The sequence below is a fragment of the Tripterygium wilfordii genome, chromosome 16 (assembly GCF_013401445.1).
Source record: "Tripterygium wilfordii isolate XIE 37 chromosome 16, ASM1340144v1, whole genome shotgun sequence".
Classification (NCBI taxonomy): Eukaryota; Viridiplantae; Streptophyta; class Magnoliopsida; order Celastrales; family Celastraceae; genus Tripterygium; species Tripterygium wilfordii.
Genome location: NC_052247.1, coordinates 2,062,315 through 2,085,937, shown reverse-complemented (window position 1 = coordinate 2,085,937; position 23,623 = coordinate 2,062,315). Strand labels below are relative to the sequence as shown.

At 37.3% G+C, this 23,623-nt stretch overlaps 6 protein-coding genes across 6 annotated transcripts; 4 read left to right on the top strand and 2 right to left on the bottom strand.

The window, feature by feature from the left end:
- Window positions 1-346: 346 nt before the first annotated feature.
- On the top strand, window positions 347-1,549 carry LOC119981270 (protein FAR1-RELATED SEQUENCE 4-like). The gene is made up of 3 exons (XM_038824327.1): window positions 347-364; window positions 484-579; window positions 653-1,549. The coding sequence occupies exons 1-3, from the start codon at window positions 347-349 to the stop codon at window positions 1,547-1,549; spliced, it is 1,011 nt and encodes a 336-aa protein (XP_038680255.1).
- Window positions 1,550-1,624: 75 nt separating this feature from the next.
- LOC119981269 lies at window positions 1,625-3,164 on the top strand. The gene is made up of 3 exons (XM_038824326.1): window positions 1,625-2,234; window positions 2,361-2,710; window positions 2,811-3,164. Exons 1-3 carry the CDS (start codon window positions 1,625-1,627, stop codon window positions 3,162-3,164), a joined length of 1,314 nt encoding a protein of 437 aa, XP_038680254.1.
- Window positions 3,165-5,099: 1,935 nt separating this feature from the next.
- Window positions 5,100-10,411, top strand: LOC119980419 (dolichyl-phosphate beta-glucosyltransferase). Its single transcript, XM_038823108.1, has 10 exons — window positions 5,100-5,301; window positions 5,428-5,476; window positions 6,392-6,498; window positions 7,038-7,083; window positions 7,828-7,962; window positions 8,093-8,182; window positions 8,527-8,658; window positions 8,764-8,847; window positions 8,951-9,015; window positions 9,815-10,411. Exons 1-10 carry the CDS (start codon window positions 5,189-5,191, stop codon window positions 9,999-10,001), a joined length of 1,008 nt encoding a protein of 335 aa, XP_038679036.1. The 5' UTR covers window positions 5,100-5,188; the 3' UTR covers window positions 10,002-10,411.
- A 381-nt stretch (window positions 10,412-10,792) lies between these two features.
- Window positions 10,793-13,953, bottom strand: LOC119981146 (actin-like). Its single transcript, XM_038824186.1, has 5 exons — window positions 13,875-13,953; window positions 12,645-12,714; window positions 12,122-12,515; window positions 11,143-11,756; window positions 10,793-11,041 (listed from the first exon to the last, which is right to left on the bottom strand). The coding sequence occupies exons 2-5, from the start codon at window positions 12,702-12,704 to the stop codon at window positions 10,976-10,978; spliced, it is 1,134 nt and encodes a 377-aa protein (XP_038680114.1). The 5' UTR covers window positions 12,705-12,714; window positions 13,875-13,953; the 3' UTR covers window positions 10,793-10,975.
- Window positions 13,954-16,370: 2,417 nt separating this feature from the next.
- On the top strand, window positions 16,371-19,292 carry LOC119980853 (heat shock cognate 70 kDa protein 2-like). Its single transcript, XM_038823657.1, has 2 exons — window positions 16,371-16,693; window positions 17,371-19,292. Exons 1-2 carry the CDS (start codon window positions 16,480-16,482, stop codon window positions 19,104-19,106), a joined length of 1,950 nt encoding a protein of 649 aa, XP_038679585.1. The 5' UTR covers window positions 16,371-16,479; the 3' UTR covers window positions 19,107-19,292.
- Window positions 19,293-19,854: 562 nt separating this feature from the next.
- LOC119981467 lies at window positions 19,855-23,595 on the bottom strand. Its single transcript, XM_038824593.1, has 9 exons — window positions 23,421-23,595; window positions 23,257-23,318; window positions 23,024-23,114; window positions 22,812-22,898; window positions 22,571-22,624; window positions 22,116-22,300; window positions 20,964-21,046; window positions 20,749-20,849; window positions 19,855-20,270 (listed from the first exon to the last, which is right to left on the bottom strand). Exons 1-9 carry the CDS (start codon window positions 23,466-23,468, stop codon window positions 20,055-20,057), a joined length of 927 nt encoding a protein of 308 aa, XP_038680521.1. The 5' UTR covers window positions 23,469-23,595; the 3' UTR covers window positions 19,855-20,054.
- Window positions 23,596-23,623: the final 28 nt, after the last annotated feature.

Below are 23,623 nucleotides of genomic sequence, written 5' to 3'. Positions count from 1 at the left end.
GAGTTCTTAGCCTAAAAGAATTTAATTTGTGGAGATCGGGGATTCTTAGCCTCAAAGAATTTGATTTGCGGAGACTGTGGGTTGAATTCCTACCTCAGAAACCGGGGACCTTCTTAGGTCCAACCTATTTTCATCCACCCTTTTGTCCACCTTCATCAAACACCATTGGATCTAAAAAATATCCTCGAGATGCTCACCTGAGTAAAGACTGTAATAACTTTTAAAGAGTTATTTAGAGGAGGTGGATGGTCCACTCTTTTCATAAGAGTGGACCTTAGTAATTTCCCAGAAACCGTATTGTCAAATTGAAAGATATATATATATATATATATATATATATAGAAAAATGGCAATAAGGTTGGAGGTTTGTCAAGTGAGGTATTTTCATACATTATTGTTTGTCCAATTTTTTTTAAAATTTGCGCACACACACATATATATGTATATACATATTACTAATGTTAATATTGCTTCATTTCTAAGTATGATAATCCAAGCCAAGAAGAAGTTGGATCAACATCCGAGCAAGTTGGATCAACATTCGAGCAAGATTTTACTGATGAATTTACAACAGATACGGTATGTTTATATGTAAATGGTATCGTTACAAACACTATAATGCAAAATTCTAATTATTTTATAATATGTGTAGATATTCCAGTCTCGAGAAGAATTAATCCAATGGGCACGTCATATTGGACAAAATCTTGGGTTCATTGTGATCATCTTAAGATCGGAAATTGGAGGTCCTGGAAAGCGTCACAAATTGTTAATGACATGCGAGTGTAGTGGAAATTATAGATCCTTGAAGAACTCGACTAAACTTACAGGGTCTAAGAAATGCAATTGCCCATTTCAATTGAAAGGAATAAAATTGGAAACCGATGATGATTGGATGATCAGGGTCCTTAGTGGAATTCATAATCATTCAATAGCAGTTTACATGGAAGGACATTCGTTTGCTGGTAGACTCTCAACTGAGGAAAACAATATTATGATTGATATGTCAACGAATTTGGTGAAGGCACGCAACATATTGTCTACACTAAAGAGCAAAGATCCAGAGAATGTCTCCACTATAAAAACAATCTACAATGCTCGCCAAAAGTATCGAGTTGCAGAAAAGGTGGGTAAGTCTCAAATGCGACAACTTCTCCATAAATTGAGCGAGCACGAGTACATATATTTCTATCGCGCTAATGATGAGACTAATGAGCTTCAAGATTTATTTTTCCCTCATCCACGCTCGTTAGATATATTGCCTGCCTTTCCATTTGTTTTGTTAATGGATTCCACTTACAAGACAAACAGGTTTCGTATGCCACTTTTTGAGATTGTTGGTGTAACATCAACCGAGAAGACATTTTCTGTAGCATTTGTCTTGCTCCAATCAGAGAATGAAGATAATTACACTTGGGCACTGAGTTGTTTGCGCTCCATGATAGATCAATGTCTATTGCCAAGGGTTATTCTCACCGATAGAGAATTAGCTTTAATGAAGGCAATTGCATGTGTCTTCCCTGAGGCTACTGCTCTCCTTTGTCGATGACGTATTGAGGGAAATATTTTTACCAATTGCAAGAAAAGGTTTTGGGACAAAAAAACATGGGGCACATTAAACCAAATGTGGTCAGCTTTGGTCATGTCAGAATCAGAGTATGAATATGAATTTCATCTTGCAGAAATTGAGTTAGAATTTTATAATTATCCTATGATTCTTATTTACTTAAAGGATGTTTGGCTAACTCCTTACAAAGAGAAGTTTGTATCTGCATGGACAAACAGGTGCATGCATTTTGGAAATACAACAACAAACAGGGCAGAGAGTCAACATGCAAATTTGAAACTCCAGCTTCGTACATCTCAAGGTAATTTTGAGTCCACCATTCATAATTTGCTTGAATGTCAATTTACAGCAATAAAGAGTACCTTGGAGAAGAGCTTAAATGTTGTTCAACATAGATTTCGAACATCATATTTCGAAGAGCTTAGAGGATTTGTGTCTGAACAAGCTTTACAAAAAATCTTAGAAGAGATGGATTGGGCAAAAATTGTTGGACTCGACATCCAAGCATGCAGATGTATTGTTCGGTTAGTTCATGGACTTCCTTGTGTACATGAGATATCATTATATGCACACGAAAAATGGCCAATTCCTTTATCTTCTGTTGATCATTTTTGGAAAAAACTTGACTTCAAGCCAAGCGAGTTATTAGAAGATGATGGTCTCAACTGTATGATTGAAATATAGCAAATTATGGATCAGCTTCAAATGAAGTCACGGTCTGGTAAAATTGGACTATTGAGGAAGCTATGAGAGATAATCAAACCGTCCACTACCTCACTTTTCGAACCAAAAGTCATACAAAATACACGTGGTCGACCCTCATTGAGAAAGAAGGATAAACCGACTCGTAGAGATCCCTCTGCATTTGAGTATGTGGAAGCTTCTTTGAAGACTTCATATGTACCTCATCGTCATAGTTGTTCATCAATTGGCATTGGATCATCAACTATATCAAGAAGAGGACGACCAGTTCCATCACCAATTTATGTCAACCAATTTCCTCTAATATTGAGAAGATACGTCGTGAATGTCATCGATGTAACAGCTGACGGTAATTGTGGGTTTAGAGCTATTGCTGGCTTGTTAGGTCTTCAAGGAGGTGAATTTGATTGGTCTTCTGTTAGGCGTGATTTAATTGAAAAGGTAAGGACATTTTAGGAAGAGTACGTATCTTTGTTTGGTAGTTATGAGCGAGCATGCTATATTCACAATGCGCTTGTATTTTTCGAGACAAATAAACCAGGACTGTTGGATGAATATTCCTGATATGGGACACCTTATCGCATCAAGGTACAACATCATCTTGCATCTCATAAGCGATGTACAATCTTTAACTTTTTTACCATTGCGATCCATCCCACCTCCACATGCAGAACATAGGGCCATCATTATTGGATATGTGAATGGTAACCACTTTGTTCAGGTATTTATGAGTGGAAATTATCCGATGCCCCCTATTATGATCCAGTGGTTTTCATACAAATATGATTGTGCAACAGCATGGGCGACACCATATAAGAAACACCTCCGTGATTATGAGAAACTTGTTCATTCGATAAATGTACCTCAATCCATTGTAGACATAACATCTGATTAATATACTTGTATTCATAACAATATTGTTTTTTAATAATTTTTTTCCAAATAAATTAAAAATTATAACCAAATAAATTTAAAATATATGCAAATATAAATTATACAAATATATAAATATAATTTATAAAAATATAAATATAAATTATACAAATATATAAATTTAATTATAAAAATATAAAAATATAAATTATATAAATAAATTGAGGTGGGGTTGGGAGTGTATAGAGAAAAAAAAATTAGAAAAAAGTTGAGAGGGTGTATAGAGTAAAAATATGGGTGCATTTAGACTTTAGCTTGCTTAAATTAACATTCAGTGACCTATGATTGAGTGACTAATTTGAACTTAAATCTTATTTTAAATCCGCATAGGAGAATTGCTCCCGCAAAGAATCTCATCTTAACTTTAGCCTTCAAAGGGTTTGGAAAAAAAATCTTGTTATTTTTTTAAGTTGTGAGAGCTTCATAACTCATAACTATTGGTCCAAGAAAGTAAGACAAAATGAAAATCTTTTTTCTTTTCTTTTTTTTTTTTGCTCAATATCACTTTGATCATACCAATATCATGACAAGGCCCCATTGCATGCCCAACGACCTTTGATCATACATATCTCACCTTTCCATGATGGACAAACGTAAATACAAGCACTGCTTGCAAAGTGTCTTGGTCCTGGTTTCGGCATGCGTTGGAACTTGGAAGCCTAATTTATTCAGATTTTGTTTCATCATAAAATGCAATAATAGTGAAGTATATTTATATATGTTAAGAACAATGACCCACATGAGCTGAGACTTGACACTTACTCGACCAAATGACATATATGGGTAGAATTCATCCCCGACAAACAACAATGCCTCGTAATAAGAACACAGCCGTAATACTATATATTCATAGTGAACCAGAACCTAAAACGGATAATATTATTGTGTGATGGTGATGAGAATCCCATATCGGAAGATAGTGGGTTTGGAGTCTAGCTTATAAGAGAGTGCAAACCTCCTATTGTCAACATAAGTTTTCAATAGAGAGTTAGGCCCAAACTTATGATGCTAAACTTGGACCCCCTATCCCGTGTGGCGGGTATTCATCATTGGTGCTTTCATTGAGAGTGCACGAGCCTGTGTACAGGCCCGTGGATTGGCACTATCGTAGGCTGGTTAAAAATATAGTTCATTCGTTTGTAAAAATATAGTTCATTCTTTTGTGGAGTTGGGTTAGCAGACAATGGGTCGTGTCCATTGTGGACGGGTTGGAAAAGAGAAAAAAAAATAGGTCGTTAAAAAGTAACTAGGAAAACCTTAGATCCATTGGACTTGGCAAGGTTATGTGACCCTGGCTCGCAACGCTTAGGGTGATAAGTGGGTCAAATGTCGAAATGGTACAGCCAGGGCTATGCGAGATTGATAAGAATCTCATATCGAAAGATGGTGGGTTTGTAGTCTAGCTTATAAGGATGACAAATCTCCCATTGTCAATGAATAACAAAGTCGTATGGGTTCGATATATCATTGGAATCGAATAATTCAAAATGGACAATATTATTAAAATGGACAATATTGTTAAAATTTATTACACAAGTAATTTTTTTTAATAATTATATTATTAATTTATCACACAAGTAATTGTTTTAAAATTTTTTCATCTTTTTACGTATTACATTTTTTATTATGGGTTTAAAAACATATCTATGAATGATTGTCGATTTTTCAATAGAGAAACATTATTAATATATTTTTATATTATTGTAAATATTATAAAATATGAAATATTTTTAATATATATAATAATTTATTACGTTACACTCAGTTTGAACCTCGGTCGAACCATATTCAATTGTGAACAAAATAATTTGTCGGCTAAATACCGGTCCGGTTTTGAAAACTTTGGTTTTTGGTGGAGTGAAAAATTTTTATTTATCAAATTTTTATTAACGGTGAAATGTTAAATCCGCTGAATGCCTGAAACGGATAGTTGATAGTCGTAAATTGTGGGGGAAGACGTGCGAGAAGAAGATACGGAAACTGAGAATGGGGTTTTTATGGACGGTCGCAGAGCTGCTAGCGGCTCTGATTCTGATCGTCCTTTCAGGGTTGTTGTCTGCGATCGTCTTTGAAGCTTATAGAAGAAGACACAATCACGCGTATGTTGTTCTCTATTTAGTTCTGATTTATTTACTGTTTTTTTTTTCTTCTTAATTCTGATCTCCTCGATCTTGTTCGTTTTGTTAACGTGTTATTTGTATTGGCAATTTCTTTAATTTTGTTAGTCACGTTGAAGCTCCCGCTATGTTCGAGGATCCGAATTCGTTGAAACAGGTATGGCATATCCACGAGTGTATCGTTTTGGGCTTTTTTGGTTGATGATGTTGTTTTTAATTTTCAATTAGGGTTTCATTAACTGTTATGGACTCGGGGAGAATCAGAGATAGGTTTTCGGAGATGAGGAAGTCAACTCATTAGCTGAACATAGTTTAGCTATCTTTTTCTGAGAATTCCTGAATGCTTTTGCTTGAGCTAATTTGTTAGCATCGGGGGTGAAGGGAGTCTATCCCTATTTGAGCTTAATTGAATTGAAATGTGAGCTCAACTGAATTGAATGGGGATGCTGAGTGCATGGACTGTTTTAAATTGATCTCTTGTAGTTGTTGTGATCAGAAATACGAATCTAATTCGATGGTTTTAGGGAATCAATTGGAGGGAGTTAAATCGTTGGAGAATACTTGGTTCTTCTTAGTGAATAAAAGAAAGCTGTTGAACAAGCTATTACTGTATAACAAGTAACAACTAGTTGAAGGGTAATATCTATTTTGATATGATTCATTTGCTTACCTACGCTATAGTTGTTGAGAAGTTACTAACGTGTAAATGACGTGGCCTACGTCTTTTGGAAGATATCTGAAGTTATGCAGGAACCATAATTGTTTATAAAGTATTAAACTATTTCTAATTCTATTTTCCGTGAGAGAACTACTGCTCCTCATTCTGTTTGTCGTAGAAAAGTTTTAGTTGTAGAGCTGGCTCTGGTTTGTTTGAATAGGAAGGCCAATTTGTTATTTATCTTCAGGCACTGGAGGCAATGTACACATAGCTTTCGCCAATCGCAAAAACAACATATGACTTTGGCAAGGCACTTCCTGTGATATGAATATGTTGTGCTGAAAGATTCTTTTTCTAGTTTTATATGTACATGGTTTCCTGTGATAACAGCTTATGTGGAAGCTGGTGCTGCAGGTTCCATGCCCTAATATTCTTGATCCAGCAGAGAAATATATTTCTTTGATCGTTCCTGCTTTTAATGAAGAGCATAGGCTGCCAGGAGCTCTTGAGGAGACCATGAAGTGAGTTAAATCATAAGTATTTCATTTTTTTATTCGGTTATCTATTCTCATTTGTTATGAGATCGTGTTAAACTTTCACTTAAGTTGTGTTTGAAGAATGCTGCTGTCATTTTTCTTTGCTAAATCATCATGACTAGTCTGGAAATTATCCTTATTCTTTGTTAAATGAAAGTACCTAAAATAATCACTTTTATCTTTTAGTGCTTTACTTTTTTTTTTTGAATGGCTAAAAGTTTGTTAAACCACCAAAGGGGTGCAAGTGCAACACCGAGAATTACGAGGAGGCAGGGATAAATATCTCAAGCGTACTCATACAGTGAGATGAACACCAAAATTTGATACAACTAAACCCATTAGCAATGAAAAGGTCCTGGGAGTAATAGCCTCCAGATATTTTCATTGTCACATTCCTGGCAAAGGCTTGGAATTGCATATGGGGTGTATTATTTTCTTTTAATTAAGTAATTAATAAATTACTGCTCGATTTCTTGGAGACTTTCTGTATAAAAGTGTAATGCTATTGCTATTTTACTTTGTAGTTATCTTCAACAACGTGAAGCAAAGGACAAATCGTTTTCTTATGAGGTATCAATTGTTCTTTGCATTCAATGGATGATTGTAACTGTTCTTGACGGCTCTTATGTGGCTGATATTAAGTTTTCTGGACATCATCATAATTTTAACTCGTTCGTTCTATTTGATGCTCCTTGTTCAATTAGTTATGTATGTGATGCATGCACCTCGTATTTGAAATATCGGTTTTATTACCATCATATGTGGCAATTCGTTTTCCTGGTTTTGTGTTGCACTTGAATGTTCATCAAGTTACGTAGAGATTTCTCATTTTCTTTCTTTTTCTGGAGTAAGTAACTTTGAGAAAAGGCGGATGCTTGTTTTAGTATTTTCCCTTTGTGGAGTCTTGTACTTCCAGGTTCCCTGGGTACTTGTCATGCTCTAAATCCATTTCTTTTTAACTCTGTCTATTAGGGGAATAGCTTATATACAATTTATTACTTATAACCTTACGATATGATTTGACACGAAAAAAATTAAGAAATTGATACACTCTACGATACACGATACGACGACTATGGCCACTATATATTTAATACTAGCCACTATGCACAACAAATTCTACTAGTAGGTTTTATTAGGCTGAAGCCAAAGCATTTTTACAGGATCTTATATACCAATTGTTGTGAAAACTGTTTATGAATGCGTTATATGAATATAAGCATTTTGAGTCCAGGTTTCCATCCTTCAGGTGTCTTTTACTCCTATAATTTCCTACAGTTTTAGCTTTTCTTTATATTGTGATTTCTTGAACAGGTGATCATAATTGATGATGGAAGTGCTGATGGAACTAAGAGAGTTGCTTTTGACTTTGTAAGAAAACATGTTGTCGATAATGTGAGGGTTGTCCTTCTTGGAAGAAATCATGGAAAGGGTGAAGCTATTAGAAAAGTGAGTCTATTGAAGACCTATTTAATCACTCAGTTATAACGTTTAGTCCTGTAAAGGGTCCGATCTTACTCCCAGGGCTCAATGACAATTGATTCAAGCTCTTTACCTTTGTGAACGTATTGCATAACAGGGAATGCTTCATTCACGTGGTGAATTACTTCTAATGCTGGATGCGGATGGTGCAACCAAAGTTAATGACCTAGAAAAGTTAGAGACTCGGGTGGGTATTACTCTTGACTATGATATTATGGTGGTCTTGCAGTTTTCATAATTTAATTATTTACTTTTCTTTGCCGTCATTTTTTTACTTTATCCATTTAAAAGTTACAAGCGGACATGTGGCCAATGGTAGAGTTGCAGGGGTGCAACCTAGAGGTCACATGTTCAATTCTTGGAAACAGTCTCTCCACATATTTTGGGTAAAGTTTGCGTACAACCCTGTCTATCTTTGACCCCACTCACTAAAGGAGTCTTATGTACGGGAATTGTTTACCTTTTTTACCTATACATTTAAAAGTTGTTTACAAAGTCACTATGGACTACCTGATGTTTTTTCTATATCAGATTCATGAAGTTGCGAGACAGCAGTTTCATCTAGGAGATAAGTCGACCAGTGAGTCTAGTTTTAGAATATCTGATGTCCCAATTGCTGCATTTGGTTCTCGTGCTCATCTTGAGGAGAAGGCTCTGGCTTCAGTTGAGTGGTCTTTTCCCCCCCTATTGCTTTGCTTCTGAGTATGTGTATTGATTCTCAGCTTCACTTCCATATAATTCCTGATTGAACATATTTGTGTGTTTCAGAGGAAGTGGTATCGTAACTTTCTTATGAAGGGTTTTCATCTTGTTGTTCTTTTGACTGCGGGTCCAGGAATTCGTGATACCCAGGTAATACTCTATCTAAATAGTGTCGTTGCATTTTTCGTTTCAACCTATGCACTGATTGGATAATTATGGTCTTTTACATGTTTATTTTTTTCTTCCAACACAGTGTGGATTTAAGATGTTTACCAGGAGTGCTGCACGGAAGCTCTTCACTAACATTCGTTTGAAAAGGTAACTCCAATCTCATGACAGATTACTACACGTCCTCATCCTTAATGCTCTAATTGACTCAGAAACTCAATTCTTTTTCCTTTTTTTCTTGAAGTGCAATGACATCATTTTGCCTTAGTTTCACTCATTCAATAGGGTATAGGACATTTCTATTGCTTGTAGTCCTTTTTAGATTAGATGTTCAAATGTTGATTTTCAAAGATCCATTTTCTAAAAATTTTAGATACTTTTAGCATCCTTAATGGCCTGCATCTCAAAGCAACCTCAACCTTATATGTATGGGTGGCCGAAGAAACATTGCTGAGAAATTCCTCCCACTCTATTGAGTTTGTTTTTGGTCTCTTACTCTTGTTCCCAAAAAGGTGGTAGCCACCTTGACATGGTATATCTATCTCTTGGTTTATGAACTAGTTGTCTGATACTTTGATATCTGTTTCTATCCTCATCCAGTCATCCCCACCTCTCTCTCCCTTAAATCCCTGACTCGTCATTATATGTGGTGAACCATATGGTGAATGTTCATATCCATCAAATTCTGGATACTTATGGGACATCATTTACAAGGCTTCCTAGAAATGTGGGTCAATCAAGCTTTTCAGTTGGACCAATAAGATTAGGGCTCCAATGTAATGCGAATGGCAGTTTGGTGATGGTCCTCGTCCTTTTGAATATTTAAGCAGCACAAGTTGATGTCTTTGTTCTATACAATTTTACTCCACTTCTGTTGTTTACACCTGCTTCATATATTTTAACTTTATCTGAAATACTAGACTGATATGGCAATTTGGATTTCGCGTAGGTGGTGCTTTGATGTGGAATTAGTCTTCCTGTGCAAATGGTTTGGCATTCCTATTGTTGAAATATCAGTGAACTGGTGTGAAATCCCTGGATCCAAGGTGAACCCACTGAGCATTCCCAACATGCTGTGGGAGCTTGCTCTCATGTCTGTAGGATACCGGACTGGAATATGGAAAATATACAACTGACATAACAGAGTTAATCTGTGGGGGTAAGCATTGTGATCTCCTATGCCTCAGTTAACCTAATAGAACGCTGGAGAGTAAATTGGGAGCTGATTACGCAGCGGTTGGCTACACAGGCCTTTGAGAATGCTTTTTTCCAATCTGGATTTTCCATATCATGTGATCTTGAAATGCAAGACTTGGTCTAACCTTCTGATTTGATCTATACGTGTAAGCTACTTTGTCTCTTATATTTTTCCCCCTTGATTGATTAGTTAAGAGGTAAGCGTGGTACACGCACACAAATGAATGATCGGGGACACAATGTTTATTGAAGTTGGATCCAATCTCACTTATTGGATTTTCATTGTAATACAGCATGACCATGACTGTCCTAACATGATTGGTTCTTCCCTAATTTGTGTTTCTGTTTTCTTGCTCTCTTTAATTTAAGCTCCAGTGGTGTACAAGTTTGTTATACTGCACAATGCATTGTGGTGCCACACTCGATTTATGGCTGGTTTAGTTCGTTAAGGATTTGCCAACTCCCTGAAGCAATTGCTCTCACAATCGATTCCCTCTTTTTTTTGCGGGGTCTCAACCGGAAAGGATGTATAAACCAATTATCTAAGCATTCTGTCGACTTCTTAAGCTATCTTTCTGATATCTGTCAAGCATGCGGCCATTTTTAAGGCCGCACTGGTAGTCTACGACAGAAGACCAATGGTAGCTAGCTGAGGGATCCTCATTTAGAGAGCAGTTGATGTTTCTTGTAGTGTGTGTGTATATATAGGAGCTGTTACATTTCTTACGTCCATGGATAAAGGCTTCGGAATAGACTAGCCAATATAAACAATGTTTCATTGTTTTGATCAACTTCCTCGTATTCCATAAGTCAACATGAGAACAACATAAAATAGCAACAAAGATGAAAGGGTTGGAAGTAGAAACTTCCAAAGAAAACAACACAGTACTCTTTCTTCATCGTCCCTAACCATTTAGAAGCATTTCCTATGCACGATTGATGGCCCCGACTCATCGTACTCTGCCTTCGCAATCCACATCTACACTCGAAAAAAAAAAAGCAAGAAAGACCTTCAAATTAGATATTATAACTTGGAGGAGCCATGCATATACAAATTTAGGCCATGAAACATAAACCAACCTGCTGGAAGGTGCTGAGAGATGCCAAGATGGAGCCCCCGATCCAGACACTGTACTTCCTCTCAGGTGGTGCCACCACCTTGATCTTCATACTGCTTGGGGCAAGGGCAGAGATTTCCTTGCTCATTCTATCAGCAATGCCAGGGAACATGGTTGAGCCACCACTGAGAACAATGTTCCCATACAGATCTTTCCTGATATCAACATCACACTTCATAATGGAATTGTATGTTGTCTCGTGAATGCCTGCAGATTCCATTCCAATCATGGATGGCTGGAAGAGGACCTCTGGGCATCGGAAACGCTCAGCACCAATGGTAATGACCTGTCCATCTGGTAACTCGTAGCTCTTCTCAACTGAGGAGCTGGTTTTGGAGGTTTCTAGCTCCTGTTCATAGTCAAGAGCAATGTAGGCCAGCTTTTCCTTCACGTCCCTTACAATTTCCCGTTCGGCTGTGGTGGTGAAAGAATAACCACGCTCTGTGAGAATCTTCATCAAAGCGTCAGTGAGATCACGGCCTGCGAGGTCAAGACGAAGGATGGCATGTGGGAGTGCATACCCCTCGTAAATGGGGACTGTGTGGCTGACGCCGTCACCAGAATCCAACACAATACCTGCATAGAAAGGGCACATGCGACAATAATTGTAATAAAAGGGAACAACATACAACAATCAGCAACTATAACAGATGGTAAGAAAGTCCTGCTAAACTAACACATCTCATCACACAACTCCCATCAGCAAAATATGCACCATCTGTGAGATCCAATATATACTGTTGCATGAGTGCCTAAATTCAAACTCTCAACCTATACAAATTGACTTGGTCATTTAAGCCCTATTGAGACCCACTATATTTTGAAGATTTTCACAAGTAAAATACAAGGCACGAAAAAAAAATTTGTGTGTGTTTCTTGATTTGTTCTCCATTTCACATTTTAAGCCTCGAATCAGTAAAGAAAAGCATAAAAATGCTTACCAGTAGTACGACCACTTGCATACAAAGACAGAACAGCCTGAATGGCGACATACATAGCAGGAGTGTTGAAGGTCTCAAACATGATTTGGGTCATCTTCTCACGATTAGCCTTGGGGTTGAGAGGAGCCTCAGTAAGGAGTACAGGGTGCTCTTCTGGTGCAACACGAAGCTCGTTGTAGAAAGTGTGATGCCAGATCTTCTCCATATCGTCCCAGTTACTCACAATACCGTGCTCAATAGGATATTTCAAAGTCAAAATACCACGCTTAGACTGAGCCTCATCACCAACATAGGCATCTTTCTGGCCCATTCCTACCATAACACCAGTATGACGAGGACGACCTACAATGCTGGGAAAGACAGCCCTTGGAGCATCATCTCCAGCAAATCCAGCCTAAAAAGTTATGTAGCAAAAAGTTCTTTATGATTAACTACCATAAAAAAAGGGTCACAGATAATAATCTGTGGCTTACCATACAGAAATATCAACAACTTATTCAAACAAAAGACACTTATTAAATACCTTAACCATTCCTGTACCATTGTCACACACTAGTGGTTGAATATCCTCAGCGTCAGCCATCTTCTACTGCCTGTAACATAACATTGCTTTTAGATAATCAAAATATATTCTGGCACGCATTACGATAAATAAACAACAGTCCAGAGACTTCATTGTGGAGTATTTAAATTCAATATCCAATGGACCAATGGTAAAGACGAATGTCGGAATTCAATTCCAGGACGAACACAAGGCCATTGCTAATTCAAAATTAATTTCATCGTATGTGAAAATTGATAGTAGGCACTCATTAACATTTATCCCTGGATCATCACATAATTCCACATACAACCAACCCTGCCATCAAGTGTGGTAGACTGATAGAATACAGAGTAAAATGTAGATAAACAAGACAAATCACAAAAATCAAAGAAACAGTAGATAGAAGATCTACTGGTGAAGAAATTTTCAACTATAAACGAAAAAGTGAGCAAACAAAAGGAGCACAAAAAAAAATGACTTTGTGCATGGATTTTCCATGTAATAGGACTGTTTTCCTCCATCAACAAAAAAAAAGAAGGAATCCAGCATTTCAAAATTTTCAATCACATCCTGTCAAATAAATTTTCTTGTTCTTTCTTTTAAAAACTTTTTGGATGCAGCCAAATCAAGATTCAGCTTTAGCATGACCATGAAATTCTCCTCAACTGTTTTCTTTAAACAACTCCTGTGCATAAGACTCCATCATTGGACAGATGAGGACATGCAGGATGTATGTAAGCAGACCATACCTCCACATAATATTTGGATTGTTGAGACCACTAAAAAATGTATAAGTAAGATTCCATTACTGAAAATAAAAGGAAACAGTTTTGTCCAAAGATGCCCCATTTTCCATCAAAATTGAATCAACAAAATGTCAATTCCAAGCTTTCAGGTTCAAACATCATAATAAATCCTACAATATCAAAACCAATCCCACACATATTGACATCGCATTGAACCAATGCTAAATCCCCCACAGATTGTCAACAAAGCTAGTACCCACATAACGCATACGCGTACACAGACAAACATACAAATCGAAAAGATCTCAATTTCATCAATCGCAATTGATCAATCAACCTGTATCACTTCCGTCGATTCAAACACATAAACATCAAAATGACGGAGAACCGAAATCTCCAGATCTACAAATTAACAAGCAGATCAATATGAATGTGAAACAAAGAGGAAGAGATAGAAACAGACCTTCAAACGCCAAGAGATAGAGAGAGAGACAGAACAGAGAGAAAGAGAGAGGCAAAGAGGGAGGAGGAGAATGGAGGACTGGTAGGCACACAATACAATGGGAGGCTGGTTTTTGAAGGCGTGGTACAGAAGCTCGAGATGTAATGTGGACCGTTGGATCGTATTTTCTTAATTTTGAATTTATTTTATTTTATTAAGGCTTTATTAATTTGAAATTTACAAAATTGGAACGCGTCGTGGGCTCTCCCCCTTTACAAGCGTGTGGTTATTATTCTGCCGGATCCAGCTTCTTCCGGTTTTCCAGTCATTTTATTTTTATTTTTGCCACTTTTATTCCCATTTTGCCCCTCAATCCTCCACTATTTTCAAATATTAATAACAATAAAAAGAACACAACATGATTGTGTAGCTATGATGCTTTCCTAGGTCCCATGAAAAGTGGTCTTTTCTTGTTAATCACAAGATGTTGAATTGAATCTAGGATTACCATTTATAAATATAATGTTATTTCAAATTATTTATTTATTTTGGTAATGATATCATTACAAATTTACCCTTTTGACATCCAATATGGATCTAAACTCAAGTCATCATACCCGCGTGCACAAAAGTTTCTCAACTAACGACATTATAAAATTCGATCAAAACCCAACATATGGCCATAAGAGTATTGCTCACAGTGAATATCGAACTCATGACCTCCCTAGTCCATATGATTTGACCCTAGATAAATTCACCAACTAGACTATTACTCAAATGATTATTTTGTTATTTCGACATCCTCGTTTAGCATGTAAGTGAAACCATTCATGAATCTATAGAATTGTCCATATCTATCTTGTTAATAAGTTTGAATTATGGCTCTAAGAAATTATTCGAAAAATCGAATCAAACTGATAGTCGATTATTTTCAAAACGTATTTAGTGAGAACCGACTGAATAACCGAGATAACCAATTGATTAGTTCAATTTTTGTCAAACAAACTGGAAAAATTGACTGAAACCGACCATTTACGCACCTGCTATAATTGGAGAGAGGTTTTATATGGGTTTGATTACCTTACATTATTAGATCATGGATTAAGTCTCCCATTTTCAAAAGGTTTACTTAAAAAAACAAAAGAATTTGAGGATCAAAATCAAGATCCTAACAAAGTAGACGTGTACTCGAATAAAAAACAACCCTAATCATGTAAATGTATTATCAAAGTTATAAACTAAAAAAACGAGAGAATTAGAGAATCAAATCATGATCCTAATAAAGTAAATGTGTACAAAAATTGAAAAACAACCCTAAATATGGTGATTATACATCATCAAAGTGATAAACAAGTCAAAATCAGATGTATGTATACTTCGTTCTAATATTTATTTTTTATGGGTGAAGCATTAAATTATTGGGTTTTTAAAAAAAAAAAGAAGGGAAAAGGGGTTCGAATTTTGGTCACTAAGATAATACACATCATATTTATCACTCCAACTATTGACTCGAGTGTTTAAATTATTGGTATTTTGAGAAATGAGAGAATTGAACATCACATCTCATGCAAGTGAACCACCACCAAATCACAAGAACTCCTCTGCTCCTTATTAAATCCTCAAATCTCTATTTCATCCTTGTGAGTAATTGTCTTTGACTGCAATTAGTCAGTCTGGCCTTAATGATTGAAAAGCTCGGTAATAGGAGCAATTATTCACCACTTCCAAAATGGGTCTATTAATTAGAGAGCAAGTGTAAGGTGAATCACAATATGGCTAATGTGGATTTCTAGTTGAGTTGGTAACTTGGGTATTCACACTCCCAAACTAAAGGTTATGAGCTTGAGTGGGTGAGTTGAGATTATTTCTTGAAATAAATACGTGCGGGCTTTAGAAGGGTCCAAACTCTCCAAAGCACATAATACCTCAGCTGGACTGAAACGTCAGGGTAAGAAAGCTCCGTTTCCACATCCACAACTAAGCACATATACGAGGTGTCAAATAAGGTTTTTTTTTAACATATATTTTTTTTAATCAATAACGACACCATACAAGTTTGTTATTTGAATATCTAATATGTACATACATAAGTTTCTAACCCAACGACAAAATAAGTTGGGTCATAGCCCATCGAGTGGCCCCGAAGACATTGCTACCATTGAAAATTGAATTCAAGACTTTTCAAGTCTATGCAGTTTGACTCAGAGAGATTAACCACTACAGTATCACCCAAGTGGTTAAAAAAGGTGAAGCATATAATTTTTTTTACCTTGTTAAATAAATATTTATTAGTAATAAACAATGTTTCCGGGTGGGTCATTGGAATTGGGTCAGGGTAATTGACCTGGAATAATGGGATTGGGCCGGTTTCTAGTCCATGGGCCCTAACTCACTAGTCTCCACAAAATCTGAACCGTCCGTAGCCACAAAATCGAATGGGAATCGAGTCACCACCCCGACAGAACATTCTAGAACCACAGTCCAACAAAAAACAATATAAAATCCCAGCACAAGCCATGTCGTACTTCGTCCACGGAAGTAGCAAACCCTAGCAAGCCGTTTCGCAGCGGCACAGTTTTAGCTTTTCAGATCTAGTAAATTTTGTGAGATTAGTGTTAGCGAAGGAATGGCAGGCAAGGGAGAGGGACCAGCGATCGGTATCGATCTAGGAACGACGTATTCGTGCGTCGGAGTTTGGCAGCATGACAGAGTTGAGATCATAGCCAACGACCAAGGAAACAGGACGACCCCGTCTTATGTTGCTTTCACTGATTCGGAGCGATTGATTGGTGATGCAGCCAAGAACCAGGTCGCCATGAATCCCATCAACACCGTTTTTGGTAATGATTATTCTTTGACTCTATTTTTAAGGCTTGCGTGGTTGTATTCTTGCTTCTGGTTCTACTATGTTGTTGATTTTGTTAGTGTGATAACTTTTTCTTATAATGTGGTTTTCCGGATTTGTTATTGTTGCAGTAGATCTAGATCTAGATCTAAGACTTTAACTTCCACTGTTGAATCGATGTGCGACTTTTGTGTTGGCCAATAGTACTTTTCTTAGGTTTGTTTAGTCTTCTACAATTTGTGCGCTGTTTTGTTCGTGTGATATCTGTTGTTTTTAATAGAAGATCTGGTTGTTCCACCTCTTTTGGTTGATGCGTGAATGTCTTACTATTTGAGTATTTTCGACCTTACTCAAGGATGTAACTTGAGTTGAGAATTATTATCTAACTGGGAAGCATAGACATTAGTTTTTTTTTTCAGTGTAAAGAGCTTAGAAAAACAAGAATTGATCTTCTCTGTATATTTATTTTTTGGGTTAGAAAAAAGGAGAAAAAACTTGGAATTTTGTAATAGTTTTATGATTATTACGATTACGAATTTTTATCTGATAAATTCACCATTACGCATCTCTGCAATGTCAATGTTGAAACGTTGTACCTGTTATATCATTTTTAACATAATCTGCCTGTATGCAATAGATGTCCATATTTATTGATTTACTCAACCTGTGCAGATGCAAAGCGGTTGATTGGTAGGAGATTTAGTGATGCCCCTGTTCAGAGTGACATCAAGCTCTGGCCTTTTAAGGTCATTCCTGGTCCTGGTGACAAGCCCATGATTGTGGTGAACCACAAGGGTGAGGACAAGCAGTTTGCTGCTGAGGAAATCTCGTCTATGGTCCTCATTAAGATGCGTGAGATTGCTGAGGCTTATCTTGGATCAACTATAAAGAATGCAGTGGTCACTGTACCTGCTTATTTTAATGACTCACAGCGTCAGGCTACAAAGGATGCTGGTGTTATTGCTGGCCTCAATGTGATGCGTATAATCAATGAGCCGACTGCTGCTGCTATTGCCTATGGTCTAGACAAGAAAGCAACCAGCGTTGGTGAGAAAAATGTGTTGATTTTTGATCTTGGTGGTGGTACTTTTGATGTCTCCCTTCTCACCATTGAAGAAGGCATCTTTGAAGTGAAGGCCACTGCTGGTGACACCCATCTTGGAGGTGAGGATTTTGACAACAGGATGGTCAACCACTTTTCTCAGGAGTTTAAGAGGAAGAACAAGAAAGACATCAGCGGAAACCCCAGAGCACTTAGAAGGCTGAGGACTGCTTGTGAGAGAGCAAAGAGGACCCTCTCCTCAACTGCTCAAACTACCATTGAGATTGATTCTTTGTTTGAGGGTATTGATTTCTATTCCACCATAACCCGTGCAAGGTTTGAGGAGCTCAACATGGATCTCTTCCGGAAGTGTATGGAGCCTGTGGAGAAGTGCTTGAGGGATGCTAAGATGGACAAGAGCACTGTACATGATGTTGTTCTTGTTGGTGGTTCTACCAGGATTCCTAAGGTGCAGCAGCTATTGCAAGACTTCTTCAATGGAAAGGAGCTTTGCAAGAGCATCAACCCAGATGAAGCTGTTGCTTATGGTGCTGCTGTTCAGGCTGCCATCTTGAGTGGTGAGGGCAATGAGAAGGTGCAGGACCTGCTGCTTTTGGATGTCACCCCTCTATCTCTAGGGTTGGAGACTGCTGGAGGTGTCATGACTGTTTTGATTCCTAGGAACACCACAATTCCCACCAAGAAGGAGCAAGTGTTCTCTACTTACTCCGACAATCAACCTGGTGTCTTGATCCAGGTTTACGAGGGTGAGAGAACAAGAACAAGGGACAACAACTTGCTTGGAAAATTTGAACTCTCTGGCATTCCACCAGCACCAAGGGGTGTTCCTCAGATCACTGTCTGCTTCGACATTGATGCCAATGGTATCTTGAATGTCTCAGCTGAGGACAAGACCACCGGGCAGAAGAACAAGATCACAATCACCAATGATAAGGGTAGACTGTCCAAGGATGAAATCGAACGAATGGTCCAGGAGGCTGAGAAGTACAAGTCGGAAGATGAGGAGCACAAAAAGAAGGTTGAGTCAAAGAATGCCTTGGAGAACTATGCCTATAATATGAGGAACACAGTGAACGATGACAAGATTGGTTCAAAGCTTGACCCAGCTGAGAAGAAGAAGATCGAGGATGCCATTGACTCTGCAATCCAGTGGCTGGATGGCAATCAGCTTGCAGAGGCTGATGAGTTTGAGGACAAAATGAAGGAGCTGGAGAGCATCTGCAATCCCATTATTGCTAAGATGTATCAAGGCGCTGGTGGTGACATGGGAGGTGCTGCTATGGATGATGATGCCCCTCCTTCAGGTGGCAGTGGTGCCGGTCCCAAGATTGAGGAGGTTGACTAAACTTCCAATCTGTTTACAATTCAGTGATATGGTGGTGATAATTTGGCAATTGTTGTTTTTTCTTTTGGTTAATTTAGAACGGTTCTTAAATACTGCTTTATTGTTCCATAACCATGGAGGTATGGTATACACTTCGACTGGTACTTTTTAAGTTATAAGCAATGAGATGTTTACCTTTCTTTCACCTATTTCATTAATTTGATGCGCTTTGCCTTTAGTGTGTTTCTAAACACAGTAGTCGTAAGAATGGCCATGAGGTGTACTGAGCTGTTATTGGGGAAACTGCTTCCCACCTTGTTTGATCAACCATCGACCCGCTCGTACAAAAGGGTTCGGTTTTGGGTTAATTATATACTTTTACAGCACCGGTTTGTAACAATTCTTTTGGTGCTGGAAGAGCAACCATTACAATCCTTATTTTTGGTGCTGGAAGAGCAACCATTACAATCCTTATTTTTGGTGCTGGAAAATCAACCATCGACCACTCGTATCAAAGGGTTCAAGTTCAATCATTTTTCTTTATTTATATTGGAGTTTTGGGTTAATTATATTTTATAGCACCAACAATCCCTATCTTTCAATGCGTTAAAGTATAATTAACCCTCGGAGTTTTGGTGGTTAAAAAATTTCATATTGGAGTTTTGGTATGCAGAGAAGCTGGAGTGCTGAACAATGAAATTGACTTGGGAAGAAATTCTCATGCATTTAGTGAACGTCAACGGTACTATGAAAGAAAATTTGTGTTAAAGAATATGAAATTTTTGTTTATATCATCTATACTATATTATCTACTTGTATTTCAAATTCTAATGTCTTACCATTAACTTCAACAAGATATGTGTTTCAACAAAACAAATGCAAGATAACTCGGTCTAAACAAGATGACAGGAATACTATGAAAAGATGGAACAATGGAAGGCCCTTCGCTCTGTTGGGTTAAAACTAAGCTCATTGTAAACCGCTGGAGCTTGAAACTTTTTTGACAGCCTCCTCCTCCATCTCCACGAGGTGACTGCAGAAAGTTTCAATATCGTGCGCCTCTTCTTTGAAAATGAACCTGAATTCCTTCCAGTGGTATTCACCCAGCCCGTCCTTTGTCGCTTGACTAGGAACCTTCCCCAGAACATCAAACCCCTTGTGGTCGATAGAGAACATATATGCATCCTTGACGAATACAGGCAGTTCAATGGCTCTCAGAAGGCAATTAGAAGGCATATAATGACAAGTTATCATTTTGACACTAGAAATACCATGTATCCATGCAGTTAGTGTTCAAACAATAAGCCGTTAAACTTACTAGAGTCATATGAGAAGAACAAAACAAGTCTTAATTAAAAAAAAAAAAGGTTGGCCGTGTCATAATTAGCGGAAGAAAAAGTGTATTATCAACACAAATTTTTAACTACCAAAAATAGAGAGAACGTTTTCTACTCCTAAAGTTCAATCACATTAAGCGAAGTATGGCATTTCTGGTCCACTCCCATTTCTGTTCTGAAAGTATAGGAGACAGCTTAACTACAGAATAGCATAATTAATGTGTAATTGTGACAAATTTGGAAATGAAGCACCAATTCATATCTAGTTATCTACAGGTAATTGACATAGTATTCACTAAAAGCAAAAATGCGGGCGAAATTCTTACTCTTGCATTTGCATTTAGGTATACAAAACAGAAAAGCGTCAGGGCTCTACGTCTTGCATCACTTTGATTGATGCCATCTATTAGCATTGCAGAATAAGTTGCTATATTCAAAACAAATTCAAGACGTTATTATATGGCAATGGCCATACTACAAGTATACACAAACCATAATGCTCAAAACAGAGCATTCATCTTTTCTTGAGCAAGGATCTTACCTAAGGGGTCAACTTTAGATGCTTCAATATGTTCCAAGTCTACCTCATGAGTGCCTCCATAGCCATCAACAAATGTGCATGAACTGGATAATAAGGAATGTCAGACATAAGTTTAAATTTCTTGTTTTGCCCTAGATGTCACAGGAATTATTATTTTTTGAATAGTAAACAATTATTGAGGATGGTGCAAACCAGAGATCACAAAGGCTGAACTTATGGCCTCAAGAAATTGTTACAAAAGAAGGCTGAACTTATGTCACAGGAATTATTATTTTTTGAATATTAAACAATTATTGAGGATGGTGCAAACCAGAGATCACCAAGGCTGAACTTATGGCCTCAAGAACATTGTTACAAAAGAAGGTTCTCCAGGGAAAGCTGAAACTCACTGGGAATTTAGAATTGAAAAATCCTACTATTCCTCTCCCTCCAGATATCCAAATAATGGATGTAGAAAGAATCTGAAAAGTACTCTCCTATTCTTTTTAGCGCTCAGATTGTACCAAGCTAGAAGTTCCTTCTCCATAGTGGAGCATGATACATATAATACTTTACATGTTCTGAAGTTTTTTATTAGCAAAATGATCAACTTTCCTGAGAACAATGATTCCTAATGAGCACCCTAGCTAGCAAAAGCATAATATGAAGTTCTATAGTCACCCACTAAAACACGGTACTCTTATTATTATATTATAGATACGCCGGTGATGGAGCTGTGGGTGCACCCCTAGCATGTTCTTCAGCCACAAGAAAATAAGATGCTCAATAAGATGAATTTGAGGAATATGTAAGGAAAGTCAGATTCTTGTATCCCTAGGAATGTCAGCATCTTTTATTATCCCCCTTAATTTGGCAGGATGATGGTCACAGAAATTAGGTTTGCAATAGCCCCTACCGAAAACAAATGCTAAAACTAGTGTAACAAGGAAATAAAAACAAGAGAAACATCCTTATGCACATTTGGCAGACAGCTCTAACTTCTAGAATTTGGGATTAACTATTATATCTTCTTCAGAAAAATCCAAACAAGTTCATTCAGAAAAATCCATCACATGATAACTAAAGTCCGAAGCAATAATGATGGAAATCTCCACATTCAGAAATAATGTGATTTAAGAGCGAGACAAAACAATGAGTGAAGCTTTCTCTCACCTCAGATTGAACCTATAAATGGTGTATTTTTCATCTTCATTAAGTAGCTCCTTAAGGCTTTCACTTCGAGATGTAGAAATAAGATTAGATGAACGTAAGACACCAGAAACCGTAAAACTGGATTCACTAATTGCACTCTGTTCAGACTGGATGATGTTATTAAGGCTTTCTGTTGCTAACTTAGCCTGCAAGAGATTAAGAAAAGAATATTCAGCAGCAAGATTCTACGATAATATGCAAATAAATTAAGAGAAAATTGGTGAATTTATTTTATGCTGCAAATGTAATTCTTAAATTAATATATCCGCAAGTTAAATGTCCTAGCTAAAAATTGAAATACATATGCTCATCACCCTAAGATAATAGTAAATGTATTACATGGTACAGTCTAACCATAAAGAAATAAGAACATAAGCAATAGGAAACTTCCATGATATGAGAAGGATATCTTTTACCTTGTCTTCTTTAAGACACACAACATCCCCAGTTAGAGCAATCCGAGCTGGCAACTGCCAAATTCACACAATTCCGTTAAAATGTTAAATTAAATCTAGTAGACTTGCTCAACAGTTTTAGATTTCTAACATTATGCATCATTGAAGCGTTGTGTGTTCTTACAGGGCTGTTTCTTTATTCCTTTAGGAGTAGTTAAGCAACTAAACAAGAAAAGTTATGCAAGACTGAATTGGCACAAACCATTTTCATTGATTTAAGTAAATTTGCCAAAGGTCCAGGAAAGGGACTGGCCACAGCAAATGAACCACGCTCGTCAATGACTGTATTCTACATTGGAAAACAAAAGCGACACAATCATAAAACCTTAACAATATCAGCCATATTTACAAACTGAAGCCACTGATAATAATATTACAACAACTACTTAAACAGTAGGGACGAGAGAAGCATACCACATTATGCAATTCCTTTTCCGGTACCCAAATATACGGCCTTCCCTTCTTGAGTATATACTTAACCTTTGAAGTATATATGTCCTCCTTGCTAACAAAAACCCAAAATCAAAAGGCAACCAATAATCATCACAAAAACCACCTTCTTAACTTACTGTACATAGAACACACTTCCATTTTGCAATGTAAAGAAACCCAATTCAACCACTAGATAAGATTATAAGCAAACCCACCTTCCCTTGGCGTCAGCTTTAACAGTGTTGAGGTGTCCTATCCAGTTCGAAGCCAGTATACTCTGCAAAAGCTTTCAAGGTTAACCACAACAAGCTCATGCCAACAAATAATAAATTAACGAATTCAACGGCTTATTGCAGAGACAGAAAGAGAAAGGTAAGACCTTGCATTTCTGGGGAAGTGTCAAAAGAGTTCTCTTGTTAGCCTTCATAGCAACTGCGCTGTACTGTCCTGCCTCGCACACCAACCGCTCGACGAAATTCCTCCTTCGGGTTCTCTCTCTATATATATATGTGTGTCTATATTGTTTGTAGGTCGGGTTAAGGTTTGATCAGGGTTAAGGGATTGGGCCCAATAAGTAAAAGC